Source organism: Chrysemys picta, chromosome 11 (assembly GCF_011386835.1).
Source record: "Chrysemys picta bellii isolate R12L10 chromosome 11, ASM1138683v2, whole genome shotgun sequence".
Classification (NCBI taxonomy): domain Eukaryota; kingdom Metazoa; phylum Chordata; order Testudines; family Emydidae; genus Chrysemys; species Chrysemys picta.
Genome location: NC_088801.1, coordinates 5,601,148 through 5,616,869, shown reverse-complemented (window position 1 = coordinate 5,616,869; position 15,722 = coordinate 5,601,148). Strand labels below are relative to the sequence as shown.

The window sequence follows — 15,722 nt, the reverse complement described above, 5'->3', positions numbered from 1 at the left end:
AGGGCGAGCCTTTGGCGTGGTTGTCGAACATCTCTGAACTGCTGCACATCGCACGCAGAGCAGAGCCCCGAAGCAAAAGTGAACGGCTAGCCAAAAAAACCTAGGCTAAAAGCCTGCTGATGTCGAGCAGGGGAGTATCATTACTGTCCTCAACAGTGGAGAAGCCCCGCTCACCGAGCTGTTAATTTCATGCAATGGGTTATGCAGCACTGATCACAGAACATCAACATATGCAGCTAAATTTTAATCTCTCACGTTCCACTCTCTCCTATCAGAGCTTCTTTGTCCACCCCATGATCACATGGTACATTGGGTGGAAGAGCCAGGGCCCGGCTGATAACAGGCACTTGACTCCAACAATGCACAAGCGTTCCAATTTGATGCGCATGAGGGAAAAAACATGGCAATTGCCAACCTCGGCCAGCAGAGGGTGGGGCAAGGCGCTAGCTCCCTCCTTACATTTAATTCTACCTTCACTAGACCTGCAGTCTCCTAACTGAACGATCAATGAGACGTTGTCCATACCTAGCATCAACAGTCCAAGGCAGTGGTGGGCCGCACGTGGCCCGTCAGGGCCGTGAGACAGTTTGTTTCCATTGACCGTCCGCAGGCACGGCCGCCCGCAGATCCCGATGGGCGGGGTTCGCCGTTCCCGGCCAATGGGAGCTACAGGAAGCGGCGGCCAGCACGTCCCTGCGGCCCACGCGGCTTCCTGCAGCTTCCATTGGCCGGGAATGGTGAACTGCGGCCACTGGGAGCTGCGGGCAGCTGTGCAAATGTAAATGAACTGTCTGGCGGCCCGCCAGCGGATTACACTGACGGGCTGCATGCAGGCCGCAGGTTGCCCACCACTGGATCCAAGGAGCACAGGCCACATTAACTGCCAGTCAGGAGCTAATTCCTCACAGGCACTTCCTGCATCCGCTTCCTGCCTTGTTATGTAGGGCTCTGTGAATTGGACAGTATGGTGCACAGCATAGACTGATAACCCAGCTCCTCGCGGGTTTGATTCAGGCCACCACCAAGGAAGATGCCATAGTGGGAAAAACCACCGTTCTGGTTTGGGCCAGAAGTTATGAGGCCAAGTTCTTTCTGCAGCAGCCCTGCAAAGAGGGGGATCACTCAGATCACAAAGAGGGGGATCACTCAGACTTGTGGCTATTGACTCCTCTCTCTTCCGCATGTCAATAGGCCTTAAATATTGATCGCCAGCTGTTATATAGCATTCAGCCCTGCGCGCCAGCACGATGGCCCAGTGGAACTCAGGCGCAGATCCTCAAAGGCATTGAGATACCTACATGGCTAGCCCAAGGCCACCTAGGAAGTCCATGACAGAGCAAAGAATTAAACCTGGGTCCTAACTCCCAATGGACTCTGGGCCAGAGACTCTTTGTGCCTCGGTTCCCTATTTGTGAAATGGGGATAGTAGCACTTCCTGAGCTCACAGCAGCAGAGGGAGGATAAGTCCATTAAAGACTGTGAGGTGCTCAGATACCACAGCAAAGGGGAGAGGCACAACAGTTGCTAGACAATAGGGGGACGTCCCCAGTGCCCAATGCTATTAGCGTCACTAGGTGTCACTGAGAAATTTTCCTAGCCCCTTTCAGCAAAGGATCTCCAAGCACTTTACAATCGTAGAGTTGTAGCCCTGGAGGACTGGCAGGGCCCTCGAGAGGTCATATGGTCCAGTCCCCTGCACGCAAGGTGGGACTAACTAATAGCTAGACCATTCCTGATAGGTGTTTGGAGGTTTTTAAGAACAGCTGAGACAATGACAGAGATGCCACCGCTTCCCTAGGCAACGTTAAGTCTCGCTAGCCCCTTGTGAGGTCAGTGTCATACGCCTCGTTTTACAGACAAGCAAACTGAGCCACAGAGCTGCTTAAATAACTGGCCGGAAGGCATGAAACCATAAAGATCAGTGTCAGAAGTAGAGCTGCGTAGCTTCGTTGACCATCTCTGTGCCTCTAGTGCCTCCTGGTGAGGCTATCCAAATACCAACCTCCTAGATAAGCCCTTTTCCATCCGTAGATCGCAAAGCACTTTACGAAGGAGACAAGTATCAGAGGGGTAGCTGTGTTCGTCTGGATCCGTAAAAAGCAACAAAGAGTCCTGTGGCACCTTATAGACTAACAGACGTATTGGAGCATAAGCTTTCGTGGGTGAATACCCACTTCGTCAGCTGCATGCCCCACTACGTCTGTTACTCTATAAAGTGCCACAGGACTCTTTGTTGCTTTTGACGAAGGAGAGCAATCGCAGTAGCGTCATTTTACAGATGGGGAAACTGAGGCACGGCACCATGCAATGACTTGCCTGAGTTTGCCCAGAATAGATTGCTGGGCTCCTGAGTCCCAGTCAAGTGCACTAATCACCTGGCCATAGCTCCTTATGACCTCACAGGGGAGGAAAGAGTTAATGTAATACTATCCAGAACAGGCAGCCCTGCAGCCGCCCTGGGGCATCTGTTGTGACATGCAGCTGAGGAGCCGCTGGCAGGATTTGTTGCTTTATTAACAAGACAATTAAGGGGGAGTTGTCACGGCACCAGCAGCCAGTATATTTATCACTCAGGGCTGACCTTGGTGCTCGTTTTACTCCTCAGGAGCTGCTATTAAAAGTTCGAAGGCAGGCCGGGTGGCAGGCAACAGCGTGAGATTCTGGTGTTTGCAAAAGTCTTGGTTGTGCCAACCTAGAGCCTTCAGAAATCATGTCAGGTATGGAAAAGAAGACGATGATTGGATTAAAATATCAGATTTTTTTTAAAAAGTTGGGGGGGGGTGCCTTTCAGGGGGCGGGTGTTTGTCTTTAGGGCTGCCATTTTCAAGCTCCTCTCTCCACCCTGAAAGGCCAGAAACACCAACTTTTTATTTAAAATGAAAGCTGAGTTTCACAATCCCATGCCTCCAGGAGCTGGGTCTTTGGGGAAAACACCAAATAGCTTGAGCCTCGTGCTAAAAATCTCGAGAGTAACACTGTAATGTGTGTGTGCGTGTGTGCTCGCGCTGTTTGTGCATCTCTCTGAGTGTGTGAGCGAGTTGCTGGGGGGAAACAGGCTGTGTGTGTCTCTCGGTGGCTTTGTGTGTATGTGAGAGAGAGAGAGAGAGAGAGAGGCAGACAGGGCTGGGGAGGAGGGGTGTAAAGCTAGATAAATGTGGGATTTAACTCACAACTGACATGCCCTTCCCTGGCCTGATTCCAGGTTGTCCTTGGTCTGAGAGCGGAAGGAATGGATTTGTGTATGAGAGCGACTGAGAGCTCTCTACCGGCTCCGGGGGCAGGAGCCACCCTGGATTCGCTCCCACGGTCCCTTGTTCCCACGCCGCTATCTTGTGCCGATCTCTCCCAATAGTGCTCTCAGAAATGCTGATTCATGGAGCTGGAAACATGCATCAGGCTTCGCCCCGTGCAGTCTCGGGCACTCGCAGGCGTCTCTGCAGGCCGGGCAGGACACTCAGGGAGAGCCGGAGAAACCTCCCCGGGCCACTCCCGCTATGGCACACGGCCTCCAGGGCCGGGCGGAACTCATGGAGTGCAAATCCCGGGCGCAGACCGGTGTTCTGCCGGCATCCTAGGATCGGCGACGTCACCTTCTGGGCCCTGTGCAGGCTGGGGGCAGGTCTGGGAGCAGGCACCCGCACTGGGGCTGCTAAGGGGGCTTGTCCTGAAGGGGGCGGGAGGCTTTGGGGGGGGCTGGCGGTGCCCGGATTAGAAGGGTGGGTGGGAGGGTTTGCCTCTAAGGGTGCCACTTGATGCCCTCACCACTCTGTGTTGGGGTCAGCCCGCACCCCTTGGCCAACACGACCCCCTAGAAACAAGATGGGCCAAGCTGCACATCGATTGTCGAGGAGGCAGCATAGTCCTGCGCCAGCGACCCCCTCGACCGCCCAGAGCAAGGTGGGGGAAGCAGCTTCAAAGCCACACAGCAGGTAGGTTTGTCCCCCCCCCCCCCCCCGCCCTGCCTTGCCCCCAGGTTCTGATTGGCCAATGACACCCCCCTGCCCGGGACACTCCGCTGCTTCTCCCAGGAGGAGGCGGCTGAAAAGGTGGCTTTGAAACGGCAGCGCGAGCCCAGCGCGAGCTCTCCGGGGGTCTCTGCACCCCTCCTCTGGCAACAGCAGCAAGCCAGCCCACCCCAGTGCTGGGCTGGGTCCCCTGGACATTGACAGGCCTCTCCCAGCAGGCCTGCGTGGAGCCACAAAGCCATCGGCCAGGATGGCGCCGTCCGTCCATGCACTGCTGCTCCCTGCCTCTCCCGCAGGCCCACAGAGCAGCCAGGCCCAGCCAGAGTTCACTGGTGGCTGCTGGGTTTTTCCAAGCACGGCCTGGTGGGGCGTTAGCCATGCGGCTGTGCTGACCCCAGAGGACACGGCAGAGTGAAATCACAGGGGCTCTCTTCCTGCCCGGATCCTCCAGCGCAGGGTGTGTGTGCAGGGAATGCTTGTGCTGAACTAAAGTGGGCTGGGGGGAACCAGGGACAAGCCGGCAGCTTGTTTGATGAACATCCAGCCCCTTAGCCACGCTCCCCCCCCCCTCCGCCCCCCGCTTCTGTCTTTCCTCCCTGGCACTCAGCTTAGGGTAATGAATCCATCGCACAAAATCCAGCCTGGGACTCAACCCTCAGTCTTTCAACCGGGGGAGGGGGGAGGCATCAGGGATGTGGGGGGGAAGTGGTAATCAGACTCATTCCTTAACCAAGGCCACGTATGGGCCGCGGCCTTCCTCCAAACAGCACCGGCTACTGCCAGCTCAACAGATTCATCCCTGTGGCGGAGTGAGGGCCAGCCCAGGGACTGAGGCAGGCAGCAGGCACCTGCCCAAGTCAAGCTGTGGGGGCCAGTTTGTCCCTAGCCCAGGCTAAGGGAGGAGGCCCCTGTTGCACTGGCCATAGCATTAGCAAATGGGCTCTGGGCCATCGCCGGGCTGCAGGTCTGCCTCGACCTTCTCACCTGCTATCCTTGACCAGCCCCAGCCCCCCCTCACCACCCCTGCTCCAGATAGGAGGACCAGATAGCAAGTGTGAAAAGTCGGGACAGGAGGTGGGGGTAATAGGTGCCTGTACAGTAACTCCTCACTTAAAGTTGTCCCGGTTAACGTCGTTTCGTTGCTGATCAATTAGGGAACATGCTCATTTAAAGTTGCGCAATGATCCCTTCTAACCTTGTTTGGCAGCCGCCTGCTTTGTCCACCGCTTGCAGGAAGAGCAGCCCCTTGCAGTGAGCTGGTGGGGGCTTGGAACCAGGGTGGACCGGCAGCCCCCCTATCAGCTCCCCCCCATCAGCCCCCCGCTCCCCTAAGTTCCCTGTGCAGCAGCTGCCTGCAGTTCAGCTGTGTCCCTCCCCCCACTGCCATGTGCTGCTCCTGCCCTCTGCCTTGGAGCTGCTCCCTGAGACTCCTGCTTGCTGTGCGGGGGAGGGAGGAAGAGGGGAGCTAATGTCAGGGTGTCCCCCTTCCCCCTGCACCTGCACCCCGCTTACCCCATCTTCCATAGAGCAGGGCTCAGGACTCAGGGAAGTTGCAGCAGCTGTGGTCTCAGCAAACTGATCTAATTAACAAGGCAGTGTACTTAACGGAAATGCGCATCTCTCCCTCCATTCCTGCTGCCTTGCAGTGTGAGAAAGTTAACCCTTGAGGGCTCAGCCAATTGCTAGTTCATCATTTAGCAGTAAGGGAAATATCCCACCTCTGACTCCTTCACCATCACAATCATCATCACTGTGTACCAGTATTAAATTGTTTGTTTAAAACTTATACTGGGTGTGTGTGTGTTTTACAGCTGGGGAAACTGAGTCACAGGGAGAGACTAAGTTGGCCAAAGTTACACAGTCAGTGGCAACATCAAGAACAGAGCCCCTCCCTCCTGCCCCCCAGCCCAATCTCCCAGCAGTAATCAATACACGGATAAACCTGTCCATCTCACTCATGTCACACTTGGATTGTAAATTCCACGGGGCACGTCTTTTAATTATGTGTTTGTACAGCACCTCGCACCATTGGGTTCCTGGTCCAGGACTGGCGCTGTTAGGCCATACAGTAAGACAGCCAATCTTTACCATATCTCCATCCCCTGCCATTGTAGGGGCCTTGGGCACTGGTGGCCCCCAGTCCCTCCTGTTCTCTGCCCGTGGCACACAGTCGTTTAGTCTCCTGAGGGCTGTAAGTACTTTAGTCTAATCCATTGGGCTGAATGCAGGGATACCTGGGGATGGGAGAGGGGGTTGGTGGCCTGGAAGAAGCGAGAGATCAGACTAGATGAGCAGATAATCCTGTCTGAGCACAGCCTCTCTGTCTCAGTGTTTAAGAGCAAAGATGGCCTTGGTTGTTTGCTCTCTTGAAAAGTGAAATGACTGACACAGGCTGTAGGATGACACAAAATTGTATTTGCTGAACATTGCCAAGAAACAAACGGGACAAAGTCGTCTAGTACATGGCACCGGCACCGAGAGTCACAGGTCTGAATACAGTGGGAATTGTTCAGGTTTGTATGACAAAAACAAAAATAAAAAAAAAAAACCCACCCCAAAACCAAACACCGCTCAGGTCACCAGGGTTAAACTCAGAGACCGACTGACCAGACGGACGCGAGGTTGCCAGCACAGCATCAAAGCCATTCCAAAGGACTCAGTGAAAGAGAAGCCGAAGGAAACCAAGGGCTGCATGTGGCAAGCCTCAAGTATTGGCCACCTCAGTGAAGCACGGACCGGGAGACAGGGTTAGCAGCATATGCTAGAAAAACGGGAAAGAATTCTAGCCAGCAGACAAGTTCGAATACAAGCCAGGACACAACAGTGTGAAAGCTGAAGTTTCCCCATGTAATTGTTTAATAAGACTCCCCCACTCACCATGAGAAATTATTTCATTCTCAGCCATTGGGGTGTCCCTGCCCGCTCCCCCCCGCCCCCCAAACAGTAGACTAGAGCCTCAGACCTTTGAAAGGGTCAAATGCTACAGTTGAAGGCTCCGAGCCACACGTGCAGCAGCGGCTCCAGGCACCAGCGCTCCAAGCGCGTGCCTGGGGCGGCAAGCCGTGGGGGGGTCCCTGCGAGGGCGGCAGTCAGGCAGCCTTCGGCGGCGTGCCTGCGGGAGGTCTGCCGGTCCCGCGGATTTGGCGGCAATTCGGCGGCGGGTACGCCGAAGCCGCGGGACCGGTGGACCTCCCCATTGTCAAAATCTGCCTCCCCACTCCAGCGAATGGGGGGAGAGGGGGTCGGTTACTCAGGAACGGTCTATGTTCCATAAGGCGGTGAGGTGTAGTCAACTCCCCTCTCCCCGCCCATGCAATGATCTATGGCAGGGGTTCTCAACCTTTGAGGCCTCCCCAACATGCTGTAAGAACTTCAAACCCCCCCCCCCCCCCGGGGCCACAGTAACTGTTTTTCTGCATAGCCAGTAGATTAAAAACCGGAGCCAGCATTAGGGGGTAGCAAGCCTAGGGCCCCAAGCCAAACTAAGTTCCTTGGACTTTGGCTTCAGCCCCAGGCAGCAGGGCTCGGGCTTCGGCTTTCTGCCCTGGGCCCCCGCGAGTCTAACGCCGGCCTTGCTCTCTGGTTTATTTCGGTGGACCCCCCTGAAGCCTGCTTGTGGCCCCTCAGGGGACCCCGGGTTGAGAACCTCTGCTCTCTGGGATGGGTGGCGTGCAGTACAAGGAAGGGCCTCCCCCAGCCAGCCCTAATAAGCTTGCTTTGTCTTTCTGGCCTCAGTCCAATCTAATTGCATTGCATCTTGCCCGCTCCCTGAGAGGAGCTCAAGTGTCTTCTAGCTTCACGCTCCAGGCTGAGGAGAAGGTGCAGCCTGCAACACCCCACGCAGTTCATCAGAGCCTGGGAGCAACCGGGAAAAGCAGCGCCTCCCCCTGGCTGTCATCTGTCTGCAATTCCCTGGGCCGGAGCGGAGTTAGGGGCCCCTCTTCCCACTGGACACGTGTTCAGAGACAACTGGGGCAGGTGCCAGGGACAGCTCAAGCCCAGCGCATTCTCTCTCCCTCTGAAACCTCCCCCCAGTTCAGACTCAGAGGACTGGCTCCTCAAAGGCATTTAGGCTCCTAACTCCCAGTGGAGGAACTGGGCCTGGTGGCCTTGCGTGGTCACGGACTCTGGGGCCCAGCAAGCACACAATGCTACCACCAGTGGCAGTGGCGGATCCTGCCTCGGCAGCGATCTGCATTCACTTTGTACGGGTGTACGGGACAGGACATTCACTCTGAGCCTGCATTCCTAGAGCGCCCCCGCAGCAGCCCGGGAAGTCAGAGGCCATTCCTGGTTCATGGCAGGCTGGACTGGGCAGCAGATGCAGCTCTGGGCCCTTCGTTAGGTAGCTGCTCCCTGGGATTTTAGCCATCGCTGTAGCTACCCCGGTGCCCAGACCCCTCCTGCCGATAGGGTGCAGCCACGTGAACTGTGACTCGGCTGCGTTTGCACGGACGTGGCGCCATTGGTGGCTACAAACCCCAGTGCAGACAAGCCCGAAGGGTCCAACTGGAACTTTCTGCCTCTGCCGGGTGGGATCCCTAGTTCCTCCCCAGCATCGGCTAGGCCATGACCAGCACTAAACAGCGTGTGACTGACAGCAGGCCCAGTGGTGCATGCAGGGGCTCTTCTAGCATGGAAGGCCTTTGCACTGGGGGTAAGTCTGTACAGCTGCGCTGCAGGGGAACATTGCTGGCTTCCTCCACTCTTGTCCACTCCTTTGCTCCAATGCCTGGTCACCCCTGGAGAGGAGCCATTTGTAACACAGAAAGGGAGGGGAACTTTACATCCAATGGGCCAGATCTGTCCCAGGTGTCGCTCCAGCGATGCATGGGGAATGGGTCAATGCTCACTATGGCTGGCAGGACCCAGTCCAGCAAAGTTCTTAAGCAAGTGCCTAAGATTGACTTGACTTATATGGGACTTAAGCATGTGCTTCATCGCTGTGACTCTGGCACAATCCAGCAAGGAGGTGCCGTGCACCAGCCATTGACCAGCTGAGAGTTGCGGATGGTCAGGAGCTCTCGGGCTCCCGTCGCGATACGCAAGCGATTGCAGAGGCGGCTGGCAGGCTGCTCAACGGAGCTCGGTGGCTGCTGGGTTCTGCAGCAAGGAGCGGGGTTTGGCCGTGCCTGTTTTGGAGAAAGGGAGGAGCCGCAGTAACTGTCCGCACCAGGCTTTGTGTTACAAGCAGCAGCATGTGGGGCCCCAATTCTGCGCGTCCTGCCTGCAAGGTGCTGAGGCCGAGGCCTCCCCGACGGCAGGAGGAGAGGAGCATGTTGTAGAATGCGCCGGAGCAGCTTCTAGGCTGGATCATGCGGTGCCCAAAATAGCCAGATTAGTGACTCAGGGGAGTGACCGCTGGTTCGCAAAGAAAAGAGAGAGCGCTCCAGGGGTGTGATTCCCCTTAGCACCAAGCCGAGGAGAGGCTCTGACCACACTGCCCTGCGCAAGAGCCTACAGCAGTTACTAATCTCAAGGATCTTCACAACGATTCACACTGCCCATCCTTAGCCCTGAACCGGGAGACCTGTTGCCGAGACTACCACCACACCAACCTGCAATGATTGATGGATGCTCTATGCCTCTCCCAACCCCCTTCCTTACCCTCCTCGCTTTCCCCTCAAATATGAGCCTTTATCATTCAAGTGGATGTTCTGAAACTAAACCCACCCTATAAACTGATACTGCACAGGACAACAGACACTCGAGCCCTGATCCAAATCTCCAGTCAATGGCCAGACGCCCCTTGACTACCCAGGCTTTGGCTTGGGGCCTTCGAGAACTGGGAGAGGAAAGAAAATCACCGCTTACAGCCTGCGTAAAAGGCACTGCTCTGAATTGGAAAGCCAGGTTGAGTGACGGGTGCTTGGTTTCCGCTAGGGAAAACAGCAGGGCAGACTGGCACAGTGTGCTTGAGGCTCTGGCTGCAGGAGTCTTTTTTTCTTTGCTAGACGGCCTGCCCAGTGAAAAAATGCACAGGGCATTGAGCCAAGAGAAAAGGCAGAGAGCAAGTTGGAGCTGGTTATGGCTTGTCGTAGCATCCTACACTCTGAATGCCAGGTGGTAAACTCAGATTGCTGACCCTGCTAAGGAGACTAGAAGAAAAAACAGGAGAAGGACACCTTATTTCTTCGTCATCAAGTGGCTGTGACACCGCTGCCCTCCGGGACAAGGCAAGGTGGCTACACTCAAGCTGGAGGGGAACACGTAACTGGACCAACTGCGGTCGGAAAGGCAAGAGCTCCCTTCTAACCAAGCTGACAAAACCAGCGGGTGGGGGGAGAGGTGGGGAGAGAAATGCTTTATTGTTGATTCAGTAAAACTCTCCAACAGACTCTTTGCAGACAGTGAAATAGCAGCTTTTCCAGGGCCAGCTGATGTGTAGTCCCTAAAACGTTCCCATTCCAGCAGCCAGCACGGTCGGGGAATTTATTGGCCCATTTTACACAGGGATCTGTCCTAAGCTAGTGTGGACTGTGGGCTCTTTTCAGCTGACAGGCTCAATTCCAGCCATGGGGTAAGGCAGATGTCTCTTCAGTAAAATAAACGGAGTGGCACCTGCTTATACCAGGGCTGATTTTGGCCCAGGGGCTCGAGGCCTGCCTCCTGCAATACACGCTGGAGCTCTTTGTGCAGGGCAGTTTACAATGCATGGATCCAATCCTGCAGGCCTCATGCCCTCAATACTCCCACTGAGTGAGTGAGTGAGTGTGTGTGAGAGTGTGTGTGTGTGCGTGTGTGTGTGTGAGCGAGCACTGCAGGCTCCAGGCCTAGGTAGGAGGCATAGTGGCTGGGTGGTACATTTTGTCTGCTCTGAGCCGATTTCTTCAGGAGCAAACGGCGAGAGAGGGAGAGGCACTTTCCCCTTCGAGCAGCGCTGGAACAGAATGAATCAGAGCTGAACGCTACATCCCCTTTTGGGCAGAGGTTCAGTTTCGCTTCTGCAGGGACAATACAGTACTGGACGGTTGCTTTGTTAGCCCCACACAATGAAAAGGGCTTAGTAGGATTTCTTTTGTAACAACTGTCTGGTTCAAACGCAGCAGATGACAAAAAAACATACACAATAAATTAGAAGTCGGCACAGCTTCCTAAGGTGCTCGTCACTAATAAAACGATTACTTGGGAGACAAACTATAGCTCTGGTACTTATCTTGTTATCTTTAAAAAAAACCAATAGTCCACAGGATTCTGCATAAAAATAAGCACATTTAAGCCAAGAGCTTGCTGTTAACTAGGATAACCCGCTTTTTTATATATATAGATCTCTCTCTATAATTTTTTTCCCTAACATTGTTCTGCGAAGGACCAACTGGGTTTACAAAGGCATAAAAATAGAGATTTTGAAAGGGCAGCGTGCTAGTTAAGATGCTCAAGGCACCTCTGATTAAAATGATGGGAGAATATTCTACAGGACCGGTTCACAGTACAGCCGTGCTGTGAGCAGTTACTCCTGAATAGTCTTGTGTTTTTGGAATGGGGGCATGGAAGGAGGAAAGGATAAAGGAATATCCGTTGCAGCAATTCCCCCCCCATCACACACACAAGGTAACAAAATATGGAGAGAATCTGAGGACATGGGCCAGATTCTGATCTTAGTTACACTGCTGTAAATCCAGAGTGACTCCATTGGCATTAGTTACACTACTGTGTAAATCTGGGGTAACTCCAGTGTTCCTGAATTTACATCAGTGTCACTGAGATCACAAGCCCACCATTAACTTTGTGTGTGTGTATATATATATACATATATATATATATATATACACACACACACATACATACGTACACACACCCTTTTGACCTACAAAAGGGTTTTTTTCCCCCTCATATCATACATGCAAGATCAGAAAGATGGGCTTGGTTTGGAGGTTTAACTGTGCCACAATGTATTGCATGCTTTGCTAAAGCCAGCTTCTGTTAGGTAAGAGTGTTATTTCATACAGTGTCCCAAGTATGGAGGAGGTAGCGGCACCTATACCAACCCTGCCAAGGCAAAAAAAGGAGGAGTTTGGGCAGGGGGATGTGACCTTAAAAAACAAAAGATCAGATCTGCTTGCCAGCTGCATCAGCATTCAAGTAGCATTTAAAGTACCTCCATGGGACTTTAGGATCTCTAAGGAATCTAATCTGTTGACTCTGACAAGTGTAAGACCCACTTTGTTTTATTTTAAGCAAGCAGGCTGCAGGGGAGTTTCAAACTCCCAGAACCAAACAGGAGCAAAGAATTGTGGGAAAGGCCAGTGTCAGTATTAGGACCTGGAGTATCGTCCCCACGTCGACGTTGTGATAGTCCCGCGTCTTCTAACTCATCACAATATAATAAAGTCATGCAGCAATTTTAAATAAGTAGTCAAACAGTTCACTTTTCTCTGACTTCAACTTGTTCACCAGCACAGGATTGGAGGAAGCAGGTCTAATGATACTTCATGTGCAGAATTCAAGAAAGGAAAATAAAAATAACCGCACAACTGGAAACACAGAAAGCAGATTTGTTTTCTCAGTGGTATGTCTCAGATATTCTGTCTCACCATTTCTTTTCCCCCACCCTCTTCCTTAAAACTGCACTTTCTAAACAGCCAGATTGCAAGCCCATCCCTGCCTACGTGACTCTAAACTTTTCCACTTTATTAACAGGCTTTTTTATTAATTATTATTATTATTTCACAACTAGTTTAAACAAATCCAAAAGTTTCAGATTTTTTTCTTTTTTTAATTTGTCAGTTTCCCAATTTTCCCTCAAGAACATTTTCAGGGGCGGCGTGTGCTGCTGCGATCGTCCAGCTCCGAGATCTGGAGGAATTTTGGACCGAGCCCAGCTACACCCATTTCACTCCGATATGTGCTCTTCCTGATAACTTTTTGTGTTCGCTTTTAAACGTATAAAATCACAGTTCGTGTTACATCTTCAAAGGAAGGAAACAAAACACACACACGCACGCACACATCATATTGGTGAACACTGTACACTAAATAGGTCTTTTCAACAGCAGAACAGGACGTTTGGCCTATCATAGGTCGTAACATGGGCAGTGCCTGAAACTTTAGGGATGCCACGCCAGCACAAAACAGCTGAACCCCCCCACCCATGGGTATCTTTACTTCTAGGCTCAGAGCATGGGACAGCTGGGCTCAGATCCTCAAAGGTATTTAGGATCCTAACTTCAATTGATTTCAGTGGCAGTTAGGAGTCTTTGAAGATCTAGGCCTTAGCTCTTTCCTGTTCGGGTATCAGACTGACATCCCCAAAATTCAGCCAACACAGCATTTACAGGTACCACACTAAGCCACTTCTGCATCAGACTTGGAGTTCAAATGCTGTCAAATCAAAGTGGGAAAGGGGTATTTGACCTGTCTTATTATTATGTATATATTTTAATAACACTTCTGAATTCATTTTACTGCTAAAACCTTGCTCTTTAAGAAGAATCCAACCTTTAAGTTGACACATTTTTTTAGGCTCATGTTCCTTTAAAATTCTCTTTTCTTTTGTTTTTAAAACACCTCCCGGAAAACTTGCTTTCTTCTGGCAGAAAAATCAGCTGGCAGCTCCGGGCTCTCACTGCACCCGCTCTGTGAAATTCTCCGGGAAAACCCCCCGACTTTGATCAAGTTCCTTATGCTGGAGCCAGTCAGCCTCTTTCACACCCATCAGCCATCCTTCATCCTGGCAGAGAGATCAGATACCAAGGGCCAGATTATTTTTTTATGCAGTGCAGGTTGGGAGACATCAGAAAGGGAGTGGGTGAAACAGATGCGCAAAGTGATGCTCTGAGCTAGCCCTACTAGACTCCAAACAAGATGGACAAAGGAGCTTCTTTTCATTTTTGCAGTTAAGCCCACCTCCCACTGGAGGCAATGGCAAAGCTCCCACCCTGTGTACAAGCAGGGCACAGTGATTACATGCAAGACTTTCGCTGGATCACCAGTTATTGGGCTTGGTGTAGGAATTGCTGCATGGAATCCCCTGGCCCATGTTATGGAGGAGATCAGACTGGATGGGCTTAAAACCTATGGATAACCTATAAATCAGGAGGAACTGGATAGCCGCCAGCAGCGTCCTGCCGGCGTCCAGTCCCCGCCCCTGTGTGTTTTGTCCTCTGCCGAGGTCATTCAGCAAGGAGGTTCCCTGCAGATTGGGAGTGTGTCTGGAGTAGGAGAGGGTTCAGGGGAAGAGGCTACTCAGACATGCAGAGGCTATTGCCTGATGCAGTTCTCTCTGCATAGCTCGGTGCTGTCACGAGGAAGCATCCTCTCAGCTAGCAGCAGGCAAAGGCTCTGGGGGGTACCAGCCATGTGCATCGAGACAGCCTACGGGTTCATGTCCTCGCCTCACGGACAGCGCACGCATGGAGGACTGTTTACTACAACAGCTGCACGCGTTGTTCTGTGTCCTGCGTCCACCTCTTTGGGTGAGGCATCCATCTAGGCCCTCAGCTCATTTAAATGCATCTCAGGGGTGGGCAAAATACAACCCACGGGCCAGAGCCGGCCCATCTAACATTTCTGTGCGGCCTCCTCTGCCCCCTTGCCATCTCCGGGCTGCTAAAAGTCCCGTGGTGCAGCGGGGCGCTCAGAAGTGGCTATGGCCGGCTGCTGCTGGCACATCTCTGCATGCCCCTGGCGGGGGGAGAGGTGGTTTCCATGCGTTGCCCTCGCCCCCAGCACTGTCCTCACAGCTCCCGTTGGCCGGAAACCAGCCAATTGGAGCTACAGGGGTGGTGCTTGCGGGCATGGGCAGCACATAGAGACCCGCTGCCTCCCTCTCCGCAAGGGCACGCAGAGATGTGCCAGCAGCAGCAGCCAGCCACAGCTGTTTCCAGGTGTGGTGTGGGGCCACGACACGCAGGCAGCCTGCCTGAGCCCTGCTGTGCCGCCGTCTGGGAGCCGCCTGTGGTAAGTGCCTCCCGGCCAGAGCCTGCATCTCACACCCCCTCCCACACCCCAACCCGCTGCCCGAGGTCAGAACCCCCTCCTGCACCCAAACTCCTTCCCAGATCCCGCACCCCCTCCCACACCCCAACCCGCTGCCCCAGGTCAGAACCCCCTCCTGCACCTGAACCCCCTCCTGCACCCAAACTCCTTCCCAGATCCCGCACCCCCTCCCACACCCCAACCCGCTGCCCGAGGTCAGAACCCCCTCCTGCACCCAAACTCCTTCCCAGATCCCGCACCCCCTCCCACACCCCAACCCGCTGCCCCAGGTCAGAACCCCCTCCTGCACCCGAACCCCCTCCTGCACCCAAACTCCTTCCCAGATCCCGCACCCCCTCCCACACCCCAACCCGCTGCCCCAGGTCAGAACCCCCTCCTGCACCCGAACCCCCTCCTGCACCCAAACTCCTTCCCAGATCCCGCACCCCCTCCCACACCCCAACCTGCTGCCCCAGGTCAGAACCCCCTCCTGCACCCGAACCCCCTCCTGCACCCAAACTCCTTCCCAGATCCCGCACCCCCTCCCACACCCCAACCCGCTGCCCCAGGTCAGAACCCGCTCCTGCACCCAAACCCCCTCCCAGATCCCGCACCCCCTCCCACACCCCAACCCGCTGCCTCAGGTCAGAACCCCCTCCTGCACCCGAACCCCCTCCTGCACCCAAACTCCTTCCCAGATCCCACACCCCCTCCCACACCCCAACCCGCTGCCCCAGGTCAGAACCCGCTCCTGCACCCAAACCCCCTCCCAGATCCCGCACCCCAATCCCCTGCCCCAGCCCAGAGCCCCCTCCTCCAAACTCCCTCCCAGAGCCCACA

At 54.0% G+C, this 15,722-nt stretch overlaps 1 protein-coding gene across 46 annotated transcripts in view; it reads right to left on the bottom strand.

Annotated features, from left to right (window-relative positions):
- Positions 1 to 12,334: 12,334 nt before the first annotated feature.
- Positions 12,335 to 15,722, bottom strand: part of BIN1 (bridging integrator 1) — a 147,236-nt gene continuing 143,848 nt past the window's right edge. For all 46 annotated transcript variants that reach the window (XM_065561436.1, XM_005279748.5, XM_065561439.1 and 43 more), the window contains one exon: positions 12,335 to 13,635. In XM_065561436.1, coding sequence (XP_065417508.1) covers positions 13,528 to 13,635 — 108 coding nt within the window. In that variant the 3' untranslated portion in view covers positions 12,335 to 13,527. The remainder of the gene's footprint in view (positions 13,636 to 15,722) is intronic.